At 43.7% G+C, this 24,576-nt stretch overlaps 1 protein-coding gene across 1 annotated transcript; it reads right to left on the bottom strand.

Moving 5' to 3' along the window:
• Window positions 1-6,641: 6,641 nt before the first annotated feature.
• GCSH (glycine cleavage system protein H) lies at window positions 6,642-20,447 on the bottom strand. The gene is made up of 5 exons (XM_085879498.1): window positions 20,228-20,447; window positions 17,227-17,306; window positions 13,215-13,278; window positions 10,255-10,386; window positions 6,642-6,997 (listed from the first exon to the last, which is right to left on the bottom strand). Exons 1-5 carry the CDS (start codon window positions 20,367-20,369, stop codon window positions 6,900-6,902), a joined length of 516 nt encoding a protein of 171 aa, XP_085735624.1. The 5' UTR covers window positions 20,370-20,447; the 3' UTR covers window positions 6,642-6,899.
• Window positions 20,448-24,576: the final 4,129 nt, after the last annotated feature.

Raw genomic sequence — 24,576 nt, 5'->3', positions numbered from 1 at the left:
AGGAGAGATGAGGGGAGGGAGGGGGAGAGGAGAGGAGAGAGGAGGGAGAGAGGAGAGAGAGAAGGCGAGGAGAGAGAGGAGAGGAGAGGGAGGGAGGGGAGAGGAGAGAGGAGAGAGAGGAGAAGAGAGAAGGGAGGGGAGAGAGAGAGGAGGGGAGGGAGAGGATAGAGAGAGGAGGGAGAGAAGGGAGGGGAGAGAGAGGAGGGGAGGGAGAGGATAGAGAGAGGAGGGGAGAGGAGAGAGAGGAGGGGAGAGAGAGAGGAGAGGGGAAGGGAGGGGAGAGGGAGGAGAGGGGTGGGGGAGAGGAGAGGAGAGAGAGGACAAGGGGGAGAGTGAGAGAGAGGAGAGGAGAGGGGAGAGAGATAGGAGAGGGGAGGGGAGAGAGGAGAGGAGAGGGGAGAGAGGAGAGAGAGAGGGGAGAGGAGAGGAGAGGAGAGGGGAGGGGAGAGAGAGAGGAGAGGGGGAGAGAGAGAGAGAGGAGAGGGGAGGGAGAGAGAGAGGAGGGGGAGGGGAGAGAGGAGAGAGAGGGGATGGGAGAGAGAGGGGATGGGAGAGAGAGGGGATGGGAGAGAGGGGATGGGAGAGAGAGGAGAGGGAGAGGGGAGGGGAGAGAGAGAGAGGAGAGGGAGAGGGAGGGAGAGGGAGAGGGGAGGGGAGAGAGAGGAGAGGGGGCAGAGAGGAGAGGGGAGAGAGAGGAGAGGGGGAGAGAGGAGAGGGGGAGAGAGGAGAGGGGGAGAGAGGAGAGGGGTGTAGGAGAGGAGAGAGAAGGGGGGATAGGAGAGAGAAGGGGGAGAGGAGAGAGAGAGAGATAAGGGGGAGAAGAGAGAGATAAGGGGGAGAGGAGAGAGAAAGAGGAACAGAACAGAGGGGGGGGAAGAGGAGAGAGAAGGGGGAGGAGAGAGAGCAGAGAGGGGAGAGAGGACAGAGGGGAGGGAGAGAGGACGGAGGGGAGGAGGAGAGGGAAAGAGGACGGAGGGGAGGGGAGAGGGAGAGAGGACGGAGGGGAGGTGAGAGGGAGAGAGGACGGAGGGGAGGGGAGAGGGAGAGAGGAAGGAGGGGAGGGGAGAGGGGGAGGGGTCAGAGAGAGGCAGCAATGGGGGGCGTGGGAGAGAGAGATCGGGGTGGAGAGACAGAGTGAGAGAGACAGAGAGAGGAGAGAGATGAGAGTGGAGAACGAGGAGGAGAGGAGCAGGGAAGGGGATGGAGTGGGAGGGAAAGGGACAAGGGAGGGAGGGAGAGTGGTGGGAGAGAGAGGGAGAGAGTGAGTGATAGAGAGAGAGTGAGAGAGGGCCAGGGGGAGAGGGTGAGAGTTAAACATAATAGCAAGGCTTTCTTTAAGTATATCAGGGGAGAATAACAGGTTTGGACCAGTGTCGGCCCATTGAAGAACAGCACCAGGAGAGTGGTTGGTGAGGAATGTGAGATGGCAGGCTTATTAAAACAGGTATTTTTCTTCAAGTTTACACAAGAACAGTCAGGAGAATTGCCAATAGCTGAGAGTATTGATCAAACAGGTGAAGAAGGGCTTTCACAGAGATCCAGGATGGGGTGGAGGAAGTAAAGGAACAGCGAGGTAATCTAAGAGTAGTTGAGGCTCCAGGTCCAGATAATATGCACCCAAGAGTATTGATGGAGGTGGCTGAGTAGGTAAGCGAGATGGTAATGGATATTTCAATAGTTCATTGGAGTCAGGACAGGTACCGGAGGATTGGAGAGCAGCAAATGTAACACCATTATTTAAGAAAGGATCCAGAGAAGAATTGGGAAACTATAGACCTGTTCGTTTGATTTCAGTTGTGGGGAAGGTGTTGGAGACATTAATTAAGGACCAGATGAGGCACCATTTAAACAAATTCAAACTAATTAAAGGTAGTCCGTATGAGTTTACCAAAGGTAGTTCCTGTTTAACAAATCTTTTAGAGTTCTGTGAAGCAGTGTGATTGAGTGGATGATGGAAAGGCAGTGGACATAGAATAATCTGGACTTTAAGAAGGCATTTGATAAGGTACTACATTGGAGGTTGTTAGCCAAGGTGAGAGCTTGTGGAGTGGCTGGTCGGGTAACTAATTGGATTGCAAACTGGCTTAGTGATAGGAAGCAAAGAGTGGCTGTGAGTGGGAGGATGTCTTGCTGGGAGGATGTAAGTAACGGGGTACCTCAGGGATCAGTACTCGGACCATTGCTGTTCATTATTTACATCAACGATTTGTATAATGGGGTGAAGAGTGAGCTTTCCAAATTTGCAGATGACACAAAGCTTGGAGGTGAGGTGGATAGCAGAGGGAGTGGTGATCAGATTCAGGAAAGTATTGATACTTGCATAGATTGGGCTAAAGATTGGCAGATGGAATTTAGCCTGAGCAAGTGTAGGGTGTTGGGGATGGGAAAGAACAATGAAAATAGAGATTACAGGAAGCAAGGGGTAATTTTGGAGAGTGTCACACACGGGAAAGATCTGGAGGGCCTAACATACAGAAGGTAAGCAGGCAGCACAATGCCAGGCAGCTATCAGTAAAGCAAATAGGGTTTTAGGTTGTATTCGTAGGGGGATCGATTTATAAATCAAAAGAGGTGTTAACATTGTACAGGAATTTTGTGAGGCCACATCTTGAATATTGTGTGCAGTTTTGGTCACCACAGTTCCAGAAGGACATACATGCCATATAGAGGGTTCATCACAGGGCTACTAGATTGATTCCGGGACTAGCTAGACTCAGCTATGAGGAGCGGCTGAAGAAGACAGGGCTTTATACACTAGAAAGGAGGCGGTTATGAGGTGATATGATATAGATGTTTAAGATAATGAAAGGTATAGATAAAATAAGAGAAGATGAATTATTCAACAGAGTCGACTGATAGGACCAGGGGCCATAGCTTGAGAGTAAAGAAGAGGAGAGTTAAAACAGTAGCAAGGCAAGGGGACTTTCACTCAGAGAGTAGTTAATGCATAGAATGGTCTCCCTCGAAAAGTAGTGGCATAAGAAAAAGTAGATAAGTTTAAATTAGAATTAGATAGGTATCTGGAAGTTATGGAGATAGAGGGGTGTAGGGATGTTGACAGGACTTTTAGGAAGCTTGAGCATGGATGGGTTATTGTGTGCATGTGTACGGAATGCTGTTGGTGGGGGTCTCGTCAAGGGGTGTTGTTTGATGTGTTTTTTTTTACCCAAGACCGTCTGCGACCATGCCCCTTCCCCTGGAAAGGAAAAAATAAATAAGTAAATAAATAAAAATTTTAACTACAAAAAAAAAATAAGAATAATAATAAAATTTGCATTTTTCTTCTTTGATCATGTGTTGATAAATTGTTGTGGTGTTGATGTAACACAGGTATGATGGGCTGAATGGCCTCCACCTGCATCCAATTTCCTTGTGTGTATCCATGGATGTTGGATGTAAGGTGTCGAGTTATTTCCATTTCCTGTTCAATACAAGCGATCGGTGGAAGTGGATAACACACACTTACGGGCGCGCAGTCCACACACTCTTCTCCCTTTAGAAATAGATGCAAAAATGTGGCATACCTTACCAACAAAATATTTATAACAGTCCTCACAACTCCCACTCTGCCCCCTCCATGTGATTACTAATAAATATCATTATTTTAGACTTTAGAGGTTGATTTTAAACTTACTCTATGCATTCATAAGCCCTCGATATGTCCTTCCCAGTAGTATTCAGAAACACCCAATCCAGATACACAAAGCTTTGTGGATATAAACAGCTCCACTCTACATTGATCTCCAGCCATCTCTCCTCACACATGGAGGAACACAGAATCCGTTGCAATATTTTTCTGACGTATAGTGGAAAAAAAAATTCCTTGCTTTGAAGCAGGGCTCATGCCCCCAACTGTTGCTTCACCCTCTTTCCCACCACGGTTGGCATACCTCTCCCACCTAAATGAGAAATTTCGGTCTTTCATTTTCCATCATTAAAATGGCCACAAACTAACTGCAAGACATTTGGAAAGGTCACAACGATTGTCCCCGAAACTCACCATGCTGATAATCCAGGCAGTTGGAGGTTGTAGCAGATGAAAAGCAATGCTGAACACGAAGTCGAAATTTAATGACGAGCAAATACTAACAATTAACCGTGATTGAGAAACATAACGGAGTTGTCATGAGGCCTACTGCACACGTCCTTGACACGGAGTCCTAAACCATCCTGAGCCGTAGGATTTACGGATTAAACCTGGAATTGCCTACATTTAATAACGAGAGCGAGACACGTGTCAGGATTCCTGGGTAAGCCGAGGCCTACATATAAAACGAGTGAACTAAAAGTTGTATTATCTGAAAGATTAACTACTCTTCCATGACAAAACAAACAAACAAAAAAACTGGGCATAAACATGGTTTGTAAATCCCCTCATTTCATCCAATCATGAGATCATTTAAACGACAGACCAGTAAGCCAACTTCCAAATGTAAGCAATCATGGAATCCATCACTGTTGCTAACATCAAATTTTTCCTCTTTTCAAACAGCCTAATCTCTGACCGTCAACTTTGATTCCATCGCGGTTACAACTCTGGACATGCAGCTGCTCATCAACTTACAACTCGATCAGCAATGGTCAGAGGCTCTAAATCTCAAATAAGAAATCAGGACCATCTTCCTAGATACATCTTGAGCATTAAAAAGTCTAGTATCCTGTTTCACTTGTCAATCTAACCAGCGACAGAATACAAGATCACCTTCATACCTGGGTTTTGAGTTCCTGCATTCATGGTCAGTGCTGATACCTATGGAACCCTCTTCTCTCCCAATAATGGTTGCAGTGCCACAAAGCAGTATATTGGGGCTCGACCTGTGATCTTATGACCTCTCTCATGCTATGGAAAACTCTCTCTTCCTTTTGGCAGACAACTCCATATTATCAGACAGCACCACATCTCACTAACAGTTTGACAGCAGATGCATTACTTCATGCTCATTTGGAATTTAATAAATGCTGATGTGAGAAATTGAACATATCTTGCAATCTTGGCAAATTTCACACCCTTACCTTATCACTCAGAGGGATCGTCAAACAAACACCTATTTCCATGGTCAGCCATTGGATGAGGTTCGATCTCTTGAACTTCCAGACATCAGCTATGAACTGTCTTCAGCTGATCATATAGAAAAGCTGGCCTCCAAAGCCAACTACACACTGGGCATCCTCTATTATTCCAAATATTTCCTTGAAATTCAGAACTAGTTATAGCCTACAAATCCCATTCTCTATTGCTCAATATAGAACTGAAACTCCCCGATAAGCTGATATCCCATCATCTCTGTCTCCGTGCATTCTGTGGAATCTAAAGCTACAACATTATTGGTCTCCCATGATGTGGCAGAAGCACAAGTACTGGTGCTCTCACATAAGACAGATCAGTGACCCCTACGTTGTCACTGCCTTCTCTGATCATTGACCACTGACCCTCCCCAGGATGCAATCATTCTTCCAGTCACCTCCTCCTGCTTACACTTTCATCCCCTACCCAACAGTTATAAGTATCTGTGGGCAGTAACAGAGTTTCTGGCTACGTCTGCCATCATGGAAGATAACTACAAGTCTTGAGCATCTCAATGCAAATCCTTTTAGGTTCCACACATGGATATTCCACCACAATAATAATGATTCCATCAACACATCTTCATGCATTGCACTCTTTATTACAAAGGCAATAAATTGCTTCAACAGCAATCATGCCCATCACATCTGAACTGTTGTGTATTTATGAACATGTTTTATCAAATGCACTTTGCCTACTTTGTTGAAGATCACCCTGGGAACATCAACTGTGCAAAACGGCACATTAAGGCATCAACAATGGTTTGCATACCATGACAGGAAAAATAATTAGGTTTCATCCTAAAACCATTTTGTTAGTAACTTGTCTGATGCAGAAACATTGTGCGAGCAGTATGTATGGAGAAGTGAAAAACAAGGCACAGCTTACACAAACTGATGCTAGCCTTTCTGGCAGTTCAGTGTCGATAAATTCTGTAAAGCAGCAAACAATCCAGTTTTCAGATTTAATTTGTGGGGAAGCACAAATTAAAAACAAAACCTTTTTGAAGATGATATAAAGCGTAGATGGGAAACAAACCCGAGAAACTTTACCTTAATTGACTCGGTACGCACAACTACTCGTACTTACAACCTCGTCCATCCTTCTGTAAATTAGTGTGCCTTTTTGTAGTGTTTGTCAATGCCAAAGTATTTCTTATCGAGGCATCACATTGTGATACTATATTACCGAGAGGAAAAGGCCCTTTTATATTTATATGGTGAAATTCAAGTAAGGGAACTCGTTGTGACCAAAATTAATCCAAAACTTTTCCATTGGGCATCAAAACATTGCGAAAAGAACAAAAAATATATTGTTTGTTTTTAGCGTTTTTCCTGTGGGTGAAGCAAAACATTCATAATTAAATCTAAATATACAATTCCATTTTGAAATAAATATTTTGTTTGAGTTTTGGATGTCAAGGGCCACCTATATAGCAAGTATGCAAACATAAAAACTTCCCCAAACCCAGTTTTCTCTCCGTTATTCACTTTTCTTCTCCTTGCCATTCTTTTCTCCAATTTTTTTTCTACATCCCTTCACCCTCTTTTAGCACGTATAAAGATGCATCTAGATCAAACACTTCGGTTGAAATGGTTCAAATCAAAGTGGCATTAACCAATCGGAAAAGGCACAATAATTTCTCAAGTTTCAACAAGAATCAACACCCAAAGCATCAATAAGAATTTTCAAGCAGATTCAAAAACATCCTTCGAGAAATGGACAAAAGTATTTTATTTATTTTTGTATTCGATTGTAGAACCAAAAAAATAGAAATTTAAAAAAAGCTCAAAAGCGAGGGTATGGAGGAGAAGGGACGTGATCGAAGCACATATCATTCTTCGATGGATTTCACAAACTTTTCATAATCTTGCTCGTCCATAAGAGTGTCCAGTTCTGAAAGATCATCCACAGTCATACGAATAAGCCAGCCTGCAAATAAATAAACAAACACATTAATAATTATTCATAATCATCATCACACAGGTTAAAAACACTTAGCAATGGTACTGCGGAATGTATGTCACTTGGTTTCAAAGAGAAGATGTAATTGTGCGAGTTCATATCCAAACTGAAATAGTATTTTACATTTAATGTTGCTGTAGGTATGTGATAAGTTATTCTCCACTCATGTGTCATAAAAGTATGGGAACAAATGATAATCAAACAGACGAATTGCTACGAGAAAAACCGTGCCACACTGAATTGGCGCCAAAAGCTTCCAACTCCTCACCAGTCAAGTTGACAGGAAAAATTGACTCGACCCTCAGCCAATTAATTGTCGTACATTGTCCAACGGCCGTGATATTGTTGCGAGGACAAACATTTCCTCATCGTGGTGGTCAAATTAGAGTTTGTGCAGAAATAATACAAATGATCAACGCTCACCAATTTAAGCAGATCTGTTCCAAACAGCATAAGAAATTGTGATTTAATCAACTCTGGCTCGATGGAACCAAATATTTACGCCAAATTTTCATGTTGTGCTAAAAACCCTCAGCAATATGAACATTGAATACACACAAGTCCAAAACTAGAAAGCTCATAGAACACCTTACCTCGCGCAGTCTTAGGAAAAAGGACTTGGGGAAGGGTCTTTTCAACTCTTGCTTTGCGTTTCCGGACACGATCTATATTTCCACCGAGCCACAATTTTGTTTGAATCTCGATATTCCCCAATGCCGAGAGAGCAAGCAGAAAATTTCATTGGTTGAAATGGCATAAAACTTTGTCCAAGTACTGCTAACCTGTAGGTTTTTGGAAATGTCAATAAAGGAGATTTGTGTTCTACAGTGTTCGAGGATGCAATTCAACTGAAATAAAATAAAGATTTTAAATGCCATAGAAGAAGAAAATTCGGAAGTTTACCACCATTAATGCGGCGTCTCTTACACCACATTATTTAACACGTTAAGTTCGCTATTCGTGCCTGTTTGTATCCTTTATGAGGTCGCTAAAAACTAAGTTTCCTGTTGGAATGATTTTCAATTCTGTTTGACTGCCAGACAAAAACAATTAACTTATTTCTCTTTGCGCATGTGTGATCGATACGAGACTTTGTACAATTTGCCAAATTCAGAGCCAAGGCACTGTTGAACTGCAGGTTCATGTTCTGATTCGTGTTCTACAGTACACTGTTCAAAATATAAAACTCCACTGAAATTAAATAATTCCTCAATCATAGACTGACCTCTGTAGACAGACAGATTAAACTTATTGCGTAACCCCACATTTGCAGATGACAAAGAAAGCTTGGAGGTAAGGTGGACAGCAAATGTGGTGGTGATCAGATTCAGGAAAGTATTGATACTTGCATAGATTAGGCAAAAGGTTGGCAGATGGAATTTAACCTGAGCAAGTGGAAGGTATTGGGGATGAGGAAGAATAATGAAAATAGAGATTACAGGATGCAAGGGGTAATTCTGGAGCGTGTCACACAGGAGAAGGATCTGGGGGTGGTAATACATATGGGAGGTAAGCAGGCAGCACAGTGCCAGGCAACTATAGGTAAAGCAAATAGGGTTTTAGGTTGTATTCGGAGGGGGATCATTTATAAACCAAAAGAGGTGGTGTTAACATTGTACAGGAATTTAGTGAGGGCCACATTTCGAATATTGTGTGCAGTTCTGGTCACCACAACTTGGGAAGGACATTGCTGCCATAGAAAGGGTTCAGGGCAAGGCTACTAGATTGATTCCGGGCCTAGCGAGACTCAGCTACGAGGAACGGCTGAAGGAGACAGGGCTTTATCCACTAGAAAGGAGGTGGTTATGAGGTGATATGATTTGTCGGTTGAAGGATAATGAAGGGTGTAGACAAAATAAGTGCTGAATAATTATTCAGCAGAGTAAACGGTGATAGGACCAGGGGGCATAGCCTGAGAGTAAAGAAGAGGAGAGTTAAGATGGTAGTAAAGCAGGGGACTTTTACTCAAAGAGTAGTTAATGCATGGAATGGTCTCCCTGGAAAGGTAGTGGCAGTTGAAACAGTGGATAAGTTTAAATTGGAATTACATAGGTACCTGTAAGTATTGGAGGTAGAGGGGTATGGGGATGTTGATCTGACTTTTTGGTAGCTTGAGCATTGATGGGTGATTGTGTGCACGTGTACGGAGTGTTGTTGGTGGGGGTCTCATCAAGGGGTGTTGTGTAGTTGATGTTATGTTTTTTTTTAACCCAAGACTATGCCCATGCCCCCTACACTTTAAAGAAAATATATATATATAATTTTTTTTTTTTACAAAATCCTACAAAAAATCCTAACAAATTAAAAAAACATGCAAAACACTGCTGATGGGGGGGGGGGACATTTTGCATTTTTCTTATCTTGATCATGTGTTGATAAATTGTGATGATGTGGCACAGGAATGGTGAGCTTAATGGCCTCCACCTGTGTCTAATTTCCTTGTGTGCGTGACCCAGAAATTGCCTCTTTTCTCTGAGCATATTACACTTAATCTGCAATCTGCAATAATGGAATGTGCTGAAAGTGCAAAAGCTAGAAGGCTAATCTGGGACAGAGGCCAGGCAGAAAATCTGGTACAGGGGTTGATGTAAACATTTCTAGCCTGACAGAGAAAAATAAAAAAAAATAAAAAATATATAATTGCTTTCAATTGTTTGTTCATGTTTCAACATATTCCCCCATGAGCTCCTTTCACTTGGTCCAATCACTCGCCTCTTAGCTGTCTAGCCTGGGTTGTAATCAATACTGGATGGCAGTTGGCTCCGAAGGTAGCTCATCCACTCTTTGTCAGGTGTTGTTTTTAGTCCTGGCAGGGTGTCACTGTCACCCTCCCCACGAGCAAAGCCAGTGAGGGGTGTTGGTTTAATCACCAACAACCCAACCATGAGGTAGGTAGCACTGGGTTACATGTTACCAGTGGCAGTCCCAAAAGACTGACCTGACAGTTGTTTGGTCTCAGGATCAAAGTGGTGAACCTACAACAACCGAGTTACAATTCTGCTCTTTAACTTGCTCAAGAGGTTCCCTTGATCTTTCAAGTCAAGCACTATTCTGATCAGCAGTTTGTACAATTGGCACCCATCTGACAACACAGACAGACACTAAATTGTGTAATTTAGTATGAATACAACCAAATTAATAAATTAATAAACTGAAACTGAACACACAACCTTATCCCGAAGCAAAAAACAAAAGTTAAAAATAAAATAAATTACGGAAACCACCTTCATCGTAGCATGAGTGATTGACCAATGCTGGATTCTCAGCGAGCGCTGCATTCACCTCCTGAACAGTTCCTGAGATTGGCGCATACAATTCACTAGCTGCCTTAACGCTCTCCAGTGCACCAAACTCGCCTGTAAGTGTATCATGGAAGATCAATGTTTTGCAGTCCTAATTAATGGCAGTCACCATTCAAAATCCCTCAAACGCAAAACGAGAAATGATGTCCAAATATACACAGAATTACGTTTTTTATTCAACGTCAGTAAAGCTGGGCATCAGATAATGGCAAACTAGAAAGAAGTATTAAAAAGCTTTGTTGATGAGTTTCTTGATTTAAACAATTTTAAAAATAAAGGATAAAAAACAAATCATTCCCATGTCTAAAACATGCATTCCAATCAAGAAGAAAATATTTTAAGAGCCAAAATAAAATAAAATTAAAATTAAACAAAAACTTTGTTGAAACAATCAATAAAAATATACTCTTACAAAAAAAATTTCAATAAACAATAGAATTTCTGGAAAGTGTTTTTTTTATCCCAAAAGAAAGCATGCTTATGACAAAACATTACGGGAGATAAAACGAAATAAAGATGCACATGTCTTCCTTATATCACCAGTACAGGCAATCCGCAGTTTCAGGTGTGTTCTTGAAAATGTGTTTGTAAACTGGATGTTCGTAAGTCGGAACAGTAAATCTCCTTCAAGTACGTGTAATAAGTGATTAATTGATTCTGAACACAAATTAAACCTTATTTTTTTAGAAAAACATTGTTAAATGTGCTCTTCTTTTTTTTCCATCAAAAATGAATAAATTGGAGTAAATAGAACATGGGTAAAGTAGTGCATGGGACGACAAAAGATAACGAGCTAGTTTTTGGGGTTTACGGTAAAGCAGGGTGAGCAAGCACCACTGTCTTTCGTGCTAGTAAGGAACACTGTGGAGAGAATGGTGTGTGAAATTGTGGAAGAGCGCTGCGGCAAAGCCAGTGTGAATGAGGTGGGTTAATGGGTAATTAACTCTCGAGCGTCCGATTTCCAGTGTTTAGCGCTCTCAGCATGGTATGTTCAAAAATGAATGGATCCAACGTTCGAAAGACCGAAAGTATAATGTTCATGTGAACAGATGTTCAGAAGCCAGGTTTCGAAAGCCGGGGACTGCCGACACTAGAAACATCTGTTCTCTACAAGAGCAGCAAGGAGGGCAACTTTACTTTTTATTATACTGGACAAACTAAACTTTTCAAAACATTTTGACCAGAAGTGTGCATTTTAAATGCAGGAGTGCATTGAAGCCAAACAAAACAAAGAAACAGACAGGTATCAAATCAAGATAAAAAAAATTCCCCCCATTTTCACATGAAAATAAGAACATCATTTGGAAGCCATCCCAACTTCATGGAATATTCCCATGCTCACAACAAAGCGAACATCCAGTTTTTAAGTTATTCGGTCCAGCGATGCAAGAGTACATAAGCACGCACGATAATTCACCCACTTATGACAAAAATAATAAATCCCCACTTTCACATAAAAATAAGAACAACTTGGAGGTGGCCATCCCAACTTCGTCGAATGTTTCCATACACATCCAAATTACCAGCAATACTTTTCAAAAGGTTTTGTCCAGCGGTTTAGGAGTGCATAAAATGCAGAGCACGTATGTCAATTGGTCATGTCGTTTTCTGTTCTGAAAGGTTTTCGTACAAAGATACTATTACAATACTGTAAACCGCCAGAACTTGCACGACTCTCCCACTGGGAGCAGCACAACACAATTCAAATATACATTGAGAATTTACATGCTTGCCCCAACAACCACTGCTACTATTAATTTTTTTTTAATGCCCAAAACCTTCACAGGCACATCCCAAGTAAAACCACCAAATTTCAAGTCATTCCATCCAGCGGTTTAAGAATGCATACAAGTCAAACACACAAATGCACAAACACCAAATTAGATATTGTATGATTACAACTAAAGCCCCTGTCACACCTTGACGATTTAGCCAGCATATGGCAACGTATCAAAATTGATCTAAAACACTGGCGTACGCTGAACTATTGATGTTTTTTTTCAGTTTTGGGCGTATATTAACGAGTTGGACGTATGCATAACGTATTAGTAACGTACACAGAACGTTTAGATAACTTATACCAACGAATGATTAGCGTGTTGTCGGCGTTCACAACTTATGCCCAACGATAGTCTAACTTATGCATAGCGCGCAGCAGAGTATCGCCGACGATCACGTGGCGTAGCCTATTAAAAGGCTGCCGCTCGACAATTCAAATCATAACCGCACTAGACATCGAAGTGTCATCACCGTCATGCTGAAGAAAAAAAAAACCATGGAGTCTGGAACACTGACGGGTTCCTCCTGTGAAGCCCATTTTTATATACCAATTCCCCTAAACGCTGCCAATACGCCATTATACGGTAGCTGTAAGTTAGAAACATGTTCAGTAAGTTCTGTGGTCGTCCGGAAGACGTCAAATACGTCTACATACGTCAATATGCGTTGGAGATACGTTACAAATAGGTTCAAAGCACGTTACTCATAGGTTAGACATAAGTTTCGGGTACGCTAGACATTACCTCGACGTATTCCGACTTATGAGTAACTTACAAGTAACGTGTGTCGACGTGTGTCAACGATCGCATAACGTGCCTACAACTTATGACCAGCGTGTGCGGAACATGTGAGTCATACGCTGGCATACGTCGAAAAATTTTGAGCATGCACAAAATTTGTCGACGACCTCGGCATACAACGACGTATGCCAGCGTGCTTCAGCGTGCTCTTAACGCATACAAAACTTATCCATAACGTATTCGCCAAATTTTTCATACGTCGGCATACGCTGGCTAAAACGTCAAGGTGTGACAGCCCCTTAATGCTCTATTATAACGACTGCTATCACTTGGGCATGCAACAGGTCTGTGGGCCATCCTTACCATCAAAATGAAGCTTGTCACCAACTTCTGGTAATCCACAGAAAACCACATCCCCCAATGATTCCTGGTCACAAACCAGAGCAGGTGCATCAGTGACATTATGTTGTACATCATGCAGAAACAAAATATAGATCAATTGCAGAGGAAAAAGCAAGATAAAGAGGGGGAAAATACGACCGATGGACCTGTAGCTTATCTGGGCCCTGGCCTAATGTTGTAACCCAAATTCTGGAACCTGGTGGTATTTCTGCCTGGTGTGTCAAATTGGTTGCATTCTGCCTGATGTGCCTGGAGAAGAAGATTTTTAAAGGAATTAACACGATTTTCCCAAAAGTTGACAAAGGCAGCCATTTTGACACACTTCTGGTCAAATGATCCAGATGACTTCCACAATAAAGTTAACATCCCTACCCTAACCTAATGTTGCCACCCAGATGTGGTGGCATTCTGACTGGTGGGTCCAGAAAAGAAGATTTTGGAAAGAATTTGCGCGACTGCCATTTTGACACACTTCCGGTCACGTGATCAGCATGGCCTCAGCAATTTAACATTAGGACCGGGTTCTAATGCTGTAAGCCAAATTTGGTAGAATTCTAACTGGTGCGTCTCTAGAGAAGATTTCTGAAGGAATTTACGTGATTTCCCCAAAAATCAACTACGTCGGCCATTTTGACACACTTCCGGTCATGTGATCAGCATGGCCTCAGCAATTTGACATCAGAACCCTATACTAATGTTGTAACCTAAATTTATTAGTATCATTCTGACTTGTATGCCTGGTGTTGGCTTAATGGTTTGGGTGGTGGGCTTGGGATCCTAGTGTCCTGAATTCAAATCCCACTCAGCTTTTGAATTAATACCAGGTGGGGGTTGACTCGGCCTGTCATCCTTCTGAGGTTGGCAAAATGAGTGCCAGCATGCTGGTATCCTGTGTCGGAGTGGCCACCCGTCCAGTATTGTGCCCAATAGCCAAGGAGACTGCTTTGGCAGCACCAACGCTCTCTCTGACTGGTGGGTCTGGAGAAGAAGATTTTTGAAGGAATTGACTCGATTTTCCCAAAATTTAATAGGTTGGCCATTTTGACACACTTCTAGTCATGTGATCAGCATGACCTCCACAATTTAACATCCCCATCCTGGCCAAATGTTGCAACCCAAATTTGGTAGCATTCTGGGTCCAGAGAAGAAAATTTTTGAAGGAATTTACCAAGTCGGCCATTTTGACCTACTTAAAGTCATGTGACCGGAACGAGCTTTGCAATTCCTGTTACCAGTCATGAAAGGAATGTTGCTGCCAAATTTCAGCCAGATCGGCCCAGCAGTTTGGTCGAAGAAGTCGAAAAAGGAGAGGGATGGACAGACGCACGGTGCATGATGACAATGCCTTATCTGGAATGTAAATTCCAGATAACCTAAAAATTCAATTGGTGACAGAATTGCTTAGTTTATTCACTATGCAGTAATTCATTGTGAATGAGTGAATTTGGTAACACTGTGCCTGACTCTCCTGTGCCACATCTAACATCCCCACTCTATGATCACTTGATTGCCAGTGCACAAACCTTCTACCATCTGAATGCTCAGCTATTCCATGAACTGTGTCATCTGCATTTTTAGCTTAATTGGAATTTACATTCCAGATAAGGTATTTTCATCGCGCATCTTCCGTCCTTCCCTTTTTTTTACTTTTCCGGGCAAATCGCCTGGCCGATCCTGCTGAAATTTTGCAGCAACATTCCTCTCCTGACTGGTAACAGGAATTGCAAAGCTCATTCTGGTCACATAACCAAGTATGTCAAAATGGCCAACTTAGTAGATTCCTTCAAAAATCTTCTTCTCCAGACTCACTAATCAGAATGCTACTAAATTTAGGTTACAACATAAGGACAGGGTCCTCATGTTAAATTGCGGAGGCCATGCCGATCACAAGACCGGAAGCGTGTCAAAATGGCGGTCCCACCAATTCCTTCCAAAATCTTCTTCTCCTGATCCACCAGTCAGAATGCAACCAAATTTGGATTACAACATTAGTCCAGGGTAGAGATGTTAAATTGCCGGTCATTCCGATCATGCGACTGGAAGTGTATCAAAATGGTGGTCACGCAAATTCCTTCCAAAATATTCTTCTCAAGACCCACCTGTGAGAATGCGAACAAATTTGGGTTGCAACATTATTGTAGGGTCGGGATGTTAATTATATAGTGGAAGTCATGCAGATCCCGTGACCAGCAGTGTGTCAAAATGGCCAAATGAATCAACTTTTGGGAAAAATCGCATTAATTATTTTTTAAATCTTCTTTTCCAGACCCACCCATCAGAATGCTACCAAATTTGGGTTACAACATCAGGACAGGGTGATGATGTTAAATTGTGAAGGTCATGCCGATCGCACGACTGGAAATGTGAAAAAATGACGGACTTTGTAAAATCGCATACATTCCTTTTAAAATCTTCCTCACCAGAGCCACCAGTCAGAATTCTACCAAATTTGGGTTACAGCCTTAGGCCAGGGCGCAGACATAATACAGGTGCAGTGGTCCTATTTTTAAGATGTTCTCGTCCTCACCACAAGATTTTTCTCACACCAATGGAAAGCATAACATGACAATTGCTGGTTGTTGCCATGAAGTACTTTGTAAACGATGATTGGAACAAATGGCCAAAGAGCACTCGTGTGACATGGGGAGCTAAACGTGGCTTATCGTGAGCTGAGAGCATGGCCACACCATGCCTCCTGAGCCTCAAGCAGCCTCGTCAACTCTGCACTCTACCAAACGGTAGAATGAGGAGCATCCAAATCAGTGAAAAGCTAATGTTGATTAATGGGAAAACACGAAGGTGGAAGACCATATGCTAATTTTGCTCCATCAAAGGCAGAGTATTAATGTTACAAAGAGATATGCCCTTGGTCAACAATGATGATAAAATATGAGCAGAATGAACCTGTTGAGCAAAGCAACTCAAGAGGTTATAAAGCTTTAATGGCACAATGATGCCAGTTCTGCAACGAACTAGGATGGCCTCCACAGTCCTGCCACAGGAACTTCCAAGCCACAGGAACTTGCAAGTAACAAGAAAAAGATGTTGTGCAGAACAGGATACTTGCAAAATCCACCCCCTCTCCAAAGGTTGCCATGGATACATCAAATTGTCCATTTCGTTAAGATTAAAATCGACAATATTAATCAAAGGTCAGGTCAATCGGATGAAAACCGATTATTTTTCGCACTGAAATTGATGATTTTTAGAAGTTTGATCCTTTGACCTCAAAAATAGTTGCTTTCCAAATTCAGTGAAGCAATGTGCAAATCCTGTTCAAATTTCAAGTCAATCGGATGAAAAATGACGATTTTAGAAATTTGACCTCAATATGACCTTTGACCTCAAAAATCAATAGGCTTCTCTGTTGAGACTACCTCTACAACTAGATAAAGTTTAATGACGATTGGTTTAAAATTGTGACCTGTAGGTGATCGACAAACAAGCAAGAAAAGACGTCATGCAAAACACGACATTAGCAAAATCCATGAAACAAATTTGACCTCAACAATAAGTGGGGGTTGAATTCAAAGACGAAATATGCAACTCCTCTTCAACTTTCAAATCAATGGGATGAAAACTGGCAATTTTAGAAATTTGGCCTATGTTAACCTTAAAAATAATTGGTGGTTGAATTCAGTGACCTGATATATAAATCATCTTCAAATTCCAAGTCAATGGGATGAAAATTGAGGATTTTAGAAATTCGATCTACTTGTTGACCTTTTGACCTTAAAAATAATAGGCTTCTTGCTTATGACAAACTCTACCATGTGGTGAAGTTTCATGAAGATCGGTTTAAAACTTATGACATGTGGGCGATTGACAAACGAACAGACAGATAGAGACAGAGAAAAAAAAAAAAATCTTCGATTTTGCAAGCAACAAACAGACAGACAGGGGTGAAAACGTAACCTCCATCCACCTTCGGTGGCGGAGGTAATGAGAAAAAAGGGATCAAGGACTTGGGTACCTGTGCAAAATGACTGATTCCCACTGTGCCAATTCCATCTTCCACTAAAACCCATTCATGTTTGTCTGTAAACTTCCGTGCTGTAAGAAAACACAAAATAACAGATCCGTCAATTACAGAAATGCAGTATAAACATAAACAATTAAACATCACAATAATGTGTTGCCTTTAAACAAGGAGACATCAGCACATGTAGTTCCATTTATTTTCGATCACACTATTGTATAATTATATGATCTCCGCTAAAGCTTATCTAGCCCAGCGGATATGTGAAAGCATTGTGCCTTTGGTAACACAAGCATCAAACTCGGCATACAGCTCGGGAATGTCCAAAGGAAGATTCAGCTACAGAGCCATCACAGATTTTTGTTGCGAGGTGTGTGAAATAGCAGATTATTTTTTTTTGAAAAATGCCGACAAATACATTTTTATTTTTACCCATAATATAATTTAGTAGGTGACAAAGAGTTGAGGGAGGCAATATAAGATCATGATCAAGATCTGTGATTTTTTTTTTTTTTTAAGAATCAACGATGTTCTTTTTCACTGGAAGATCACGCACATGGGAAAGGTAATCAAAATGGCAAACAAAATTATATGTTCAACACGCACATTTCCCATAAAATATCAGGTATCAGGTTGTAGCACATTCTCCACCACAACTACAAAGGGCAGGGCACTGGAGAGCTGTCTTGAAATATTTGCACCGTCCCCCGCAGGCTATCTTAAAGCTGCATCGCACGAGTTTGACAAGCTTTCGTAGCTTCTGGAGGAGTTGCCCAACACATGTCCCATTTATTCTTCCACCCCACTCACTTGGAGGTGGAAGCGTGGGAGAAGCAGTCATCATTTGGGCTCAGCAGTAGCCAGCCTAGTATGTAGCCCTCTTCATGTGCTGGATGAGTGCTGCCTTTGTTGGGGAAAGCCAATCCAGTGTTCTCCACTTCTAAATCAAGATCTGTTTTCTATCTCAGTTGACGCACTCCTCACTAACAGCTCGGTCATACAACAAGATCAAACAGCGCTCGAATGACTAACGTAGAAGAAGAAATCTGATGTGACCCTGTTGAAAGCTTTCCAAGTCTCTCAAGCAGTTTTCTTCCCGATACTTCGAAAGCATGACACTGTGGTGTCGCAACAAATGAATGCATGGAATATTTGGCAAAGCGACACACCGCTGAGGCACCAGTACCCTGGCCATTATTTAAGCATATTTCTCGCCACCCCGGCCACCCGCACCCCCTCCAGGCCTCCACCCATCTCGACACCTCAGGCCAAGACCCCCGCCCCATAGTGAAACCTCGAGACCTCAAAATCTCCCTACCCCCACTGCGACCTCTCCTGCCCCCAAAATCCCCTTGACCTACTGCCCTCACCATCTCCTCGACCTCTCTGCCCCCTCACTTTGACATTTCGACCTCCACCCACCACCACTACTACTACTACCACTATGACACCTCAACCTTCCACCCCCATACATCGAAACCTCAACCTACCCCCACAAAAATAACCTCCCCTAACCAACCTCTCGCCCACCCCCCCACCTCAACCTCCTTGACGCCTCAACCTCCCCCTCCTCAACCTGACCTCCACCTACACCAACCCTGGCCTCCCCCTTTCATTTTGACACTTCGACTTCTCCTCCCCGACCTCATTTTGACACCTCGACTTCTCTCCTCCCCCCACCCCTGTTGACACCTCGACTTCTCTCCTCCCCCCTTTTGACCTCGACTTCTCTCCTCCCCCTTTGACCTCGACTTCTTTCCTCCCGCCCTTTTGACCTCGACTTCTTTCCTCCCGCCCTTTTGACCTCGACTTCTTTCCTCCCGCCCTTTTGACCTCGACTTCTTTCCTCCCGCCCTTTTGACCTCGACTTCTTTCCTCCCCCCCCTTTTGACCTCGACTTCTTTCCTCCCCCCTTTTGACCCTGACTTCTCTCCTCCCCCTCCCCTGTTGACACGTCGACTTCTCTCCTCCCCTCCCCTGTTGACACGTCGACTTCTCTCCTCCCCTCCCCTTTGACCTCGACTTCTCTCCTCCCCCCCTTTTGACCTCGACTTCTCTCCTCCCCCCCCTTTTGACCTCGACTTCTCTCCTCCCCCCCATTTGACCTCGACTTCTCTCCTCCCCCCTTTTTACCTCTACTTCTTTCCTCCCCCTTTTTACCTCGACTTCTTTCCTCCCCCTTTTGACCCCGACTTCTCTCCTCCCCTCCCCCTGTTGACACCTCGACTTCTCTCCTCCCCTCCCCCTGTTGACACCTCGACTTCTCTCCTCCCCCTCCCCCTTTTGACCTCGACTTCTCTCCTCCCCCCTTTTGACCTCGACTTCTCTCCTCCCCCCTTTTGACCTCGACTTCTCTCCTCCCCCCTTTGACCTCGACTTCTCTCCTCCCCCTTTGACCTCGACTTCTCTCCTCCCCCCCTTTGACCTCGACTTTTCTCCTCCCCCCCCGACACACACAACCTCGACTTCTCCTCCTACCCCACACCAGGACCCCCCGCCCCTTTCACCCCTTCAATCTTGCTGAGGTTTAAGATTTGTGTTTATTGTAATTAACTTTCTTCATGGGGTCATTCATGGTGTCACCAAATGCACATTTCGTACCCGTCCGACATGAGACCCCTTCACACGCAATAACTATCATCTTCACAAACGTCATCTCCAGTACAAGTCAATGAGACAAAAGAACATTTTATAAACAACAATTTTAAATGGATACCCCAAACACGAACTAGTGAACACACACAAATCAACTTGGTGCACGAACAGATCGCACGACCTCATTGGTTGTAACCACGACCCGAACACTCGATGCCACATTATCATCTCGTCCATCTTCTCCTTCGAGGATTTATCTTCCTCGAGATTTAAATATTTAATTTTCACCTTATCCATCTCCCATATTAAATCCTTTCTCCTCACTTAACCTTTGCCTCCACCTTCCAAAATCCCTGTCAAGCCAGCCACCATACCAGCACCTTTCATTATCCCGCCATACCAGCAGCAGTTAGAGTGTTAGTGGAGAAACCGCGACAAAGGGATGGCAAGAGCGACATCGCATTCCATGGAGGCCTGGAATGAGCGCCGACTCGAAAAAGAACCGCGGCAACCAACGGGCGGAGAACGCGACAGGAAGCCATGTTCCGGGATGTCGAGGGGAGGAGCCTGTTGGGAACAAGCTCCTCCCCTTGTTGGGAACAAGCTCCTCCCCTTGTTGGGAACAAGCTCCTCCCCTTGTTGGGAACAGGCTCCTCCCCTTGTTGGGAACAAGCTCCTCCCCTTGTTGGGAACAAGCTCCTCCCGTTGTTCGGAACAGGCTCCTCCCCTTGTTGGAAACAAGCTCCTCCCCTTGTTTGGAACAGCCCCCTCCCCTTGTTGGGAACAGGCTCCTCCCCTTTGTTCGGATTCTGATCGACGGGGAGGAGCCTGGCACCCCTCCCATTCCCATATACGGTGCAGTACTTTAATTGACTGGGAGGAGCTTGTTTAGTTCAGTGTTACAAAAGCCGGGGGGTTGTTTTCAGTCTACCCTTCCCTGCTGTTCTTACTTTTAAAACTGTTTTTGGTGGAAGGGATAAGTAATGCGAACAGTGGTAGTAACTTGTGATGTGTTGTATGCATAAAACATCGTGCTGTTACTGTAACGTGTTACTCTGCTCTGTTGTAGTATTAACACGTGACTGCTGGAGTGTTTGCTTTAATTTCCCAAATGAATAATTAGATCTGCATACAAGGCAGCATGGTGTCGTCCTTAATGCGGCTGTCCAGCCTGGTCAGCACTCGCTTGTGAACGCTGAAGATCACACTGTCTTTTTAAAGTGGATTTAGGGAGGCATTCTGGGGCGGTTCAACCCACCGACCCACAGTCCAATGTCCATCTCTTCCGAGAGCATCGGTGCAGCCCAAGCAATCCTCAGGAAGATAAGAACTTGCATCGGTTTTAACAGCAGTGGCAATCAGGGCACGGATCTGCAAAGGATGTCGGTCCAGATCGCACCCCACATAACTCCCACTCCACATAACTCACACCCCACATAACTCACACCCCACATAACTCACACCCCACATAACTCACACCCCACATAACTCACACCCCACATAACTCACACTCCACGACTCACACCCCACATAACTCACACCCCACATAACTCACACCCCACATAACTCACACCCCACATAACTCACACCCCACATAACTCACACTCCACATAACTCACACCCCACATAACTCCCACTCCACATAACTCGCACCCCACATAACTCGCACCCCACATAACTCCCACTCCACATAACTCCCACCCCACATAACTCCCACCCCACATAACTCCCACTCCACATAACTCCCACCCCACATAACTCCCACCCCACATAACTCGCACCCCACATAACTCGCACCCCACATAACTCCCACCCCACATAACTCCCACCCCACATAACTCGCACCCCACATAACTCGCACCCCACATAACTCGCACCCCACATAACTCCCACCCCACATAACTCCCACCCCACATAACTCGCACCCCACATAACTCGCACCCCACATAACTCGCACCCCACATAACTCCCACCCCACATAACTCCCACCCCACATAACTCCCACCCCACATAACTCGCACCCCACATAACTCGCACCCCACATAACTCGCACCCCACATAACTCGCACCCCACATAACTCGCACCCCACATAACTCTCACCCCACATAACTCTCACACCCCACATAACTCTCACACCCCACATAACTCTCACACCCCACATAACTCGCATCCCACATAACTCTCATCCCACAAAACTCTCACCCCACAAAACTCTCACCCCACATAACTCGCATCCCACATTACTCGCACCCCACATAACTCGCACCCCACATTACTCCCACCCTTCATAACTCGCACCCCACATAACTCCCACCCTACATAACTCCCACCCCACATAACTCGCACCCCACATAACTCCCACCCTACATAACTCGCACCCCACATAACTCCCACCCTACATAACTCGCACCCCACATAACTCCCACCCTACATAACTCGCACCCCACATAACTCCCACCCCACATAACTCCCACCCTACATAACTCGCACCCCACATAACTCCCACCCCACATAACTCCCACCCCACATAACTCCCACCCCACATAACTCCCACCCTACCCCGTCACAAACTACCAGATAAATCATCGCACAGCGTCTGCTTATCAGAGTTGCAATATAGTGTTAGTGAACTATCTTGCACAATGCCATGTGTCCAACCCCCTCCACTCCTTCCCCCCCCCACCCCCCAACATTCATAAAATGCTGGGTTCCTCACTTGATCGACACTCTATTAAAAAAAACGTGAATTGCCCCCCACCCCCACCAGCACTTCGTAAAAATTGTGGTAGTGTCCCCCTCTAACTACTCTGGTTGCACCCCCTCTCCCATTATCTATCTATAATTCCAGGTGTCTGTGTCTGTGTCTGTGTCTGTGTCTGTGTCTGTGTGTGTGTGTGTGTGTGTGTGTGTGTGTGTGTGTGTGTGTGTGGGTGTGTCTGTGTCTGTGTCTGTGTCTGTGTCTGTGTGTGTGTGTGTGTGTGTGTGTGTGTGTGTGTGTGTGTGTGTGTCTGCGACCGCTATTTCTCGACAACCACTGGTCCAATCTAATTGAAACTTGCCAGGTATATTGCTGGGGACCTGAGTATGTGCCTTTTCAAGGTTTGATAATATGGAATAGGCAAAGCCTAGAAGCGAATGTAGAATTCTTCTTACATTCGCTTCTGACTTTACCTATAACTTGTTCACAACTGTATACTTGCCAACTATACCGTGGTTCATGTAAGCGCCGCACAGCTGATGATTTTGACAGATCTGAGGTCAGTCAGGTGCATAGCAGATATTACCTCAACATTACCTTCACAACAACAACTACACCGCCTGGAACAGGATCTCATCTGAAAAAATAAATATTACCTCAACATTACCCTCACAACAACAACTACACCGCCTAGAACAGGATCTCATCTGAAAAAATAAATATTACCTCAACATTACCTTCACAACAACTACACCACCGAGAACAGGATCTCATCTGAAAAAATAAATATTACCTCAACATTATACCTCAACAATACCTTCACAACAACAACTACACCACCGAGAACAGGATCTCATCTGAAAAAATAAATATTACCTCAACAATACCTTCACAACAACAACTACACCGCCTAGAATAGGATCTCGTCTGAAAAAATAAATATTACCTCAACATTACCTTCACAACAACTACACCACCGAGAACAGGATCTCATCTGAAAAAATAAATATTACCTCAACATTATACCTCAACAATACCTTCACAACAACAACTACACCGCCTAGAACAGGATCTCATCTGAAAAAAATAAATATTACCTCAACATTATACCTCAACATTACCTTCACAACAACAACTACACCACCTAGAACAGGATCTCATTTGAAAAAAATATATATTACCTCATCATTACCTTCACAACAACAACTACACTGCCAAGAACAGGATCTCATCTGAAAAAATAAATATTACCTCAACATTACCTTCACAACAACTACACCGCCTAGAACAGGATCTCATCTGAAAAAATAAATATTACCTTAACATTACCTTCACAACAACTACACCACCTAGAACAGGATCTCATCTGAAAAAAAAATTCCTCAACATTACCTTCACAATGACAACTACACTGCCGAGAACAGGATCTCATCTAAAAAAAAAATACTAGAAGCGAACATAGAATTCTTCTTACATACGCTTCTGACTTTACCTATAACTTGTTCACAACTGTATACGCAATTTCCGGTTACTTCGGCCTGGATTCGGGCGATCAAATAATGTAAATCACGATTAAAAATTATTTTTTGATGATGCGGGAGATATCTTTATTAAAATCAGTGGAGGAAATATACACCATGTCTGATATTTGGGTCTTTCATGTCTCCGACGATGCCTTTATCTCCCGGCATGCATCATTCCTCATGACAAAACCGGAAGCAAAAAAAAAAAACCGAAAGCAAGGAAAAAACAGAAGCAAAAGGGTCATAGCCAACGACACCAATCCAAATTGCCAGGGTATTGTGTTGTTGTTGTTGTTGTTTCCTATTCTCTCATGTGCACACATTAAGTATGAAGCTCACTATGTTCGCTATTAATCGGACAAGTGCTTCCCAAGTTATGGCCATTTATTTACCAGCCAATGACAAGACACGTTGCTGCGTAGCCATGGCCGATGCGCCATTTAGTTACCAATCACAGGACACGTTGCTGCGTAGGCGTGGCCGTTGGGGAAGAGATCCTCAGCCGCGTTCCCCATTACGGGCTACAA

The sequence above is a fragment of the Eptatretus burgeri genome, chromosome 4 (genome assembly GCF_056783735.1).
Source record: "Eptatretus burgeri isolate ZD-2024b chromosome 4, Ebu_testis_v1, whole genome shotgun sequence".
Lineage (NCBI taxonomy): Eukaryota > Metazoa > Chordata > Myxini > Myxiniformes > Myxinidae > Eptatretus > Eptatretus burgeri.
The sequence above is the reverse complement of the archived record's forward strand: the minus strand, read 5'-3'. Positions and strand labels throughout refer to the sequence as shown.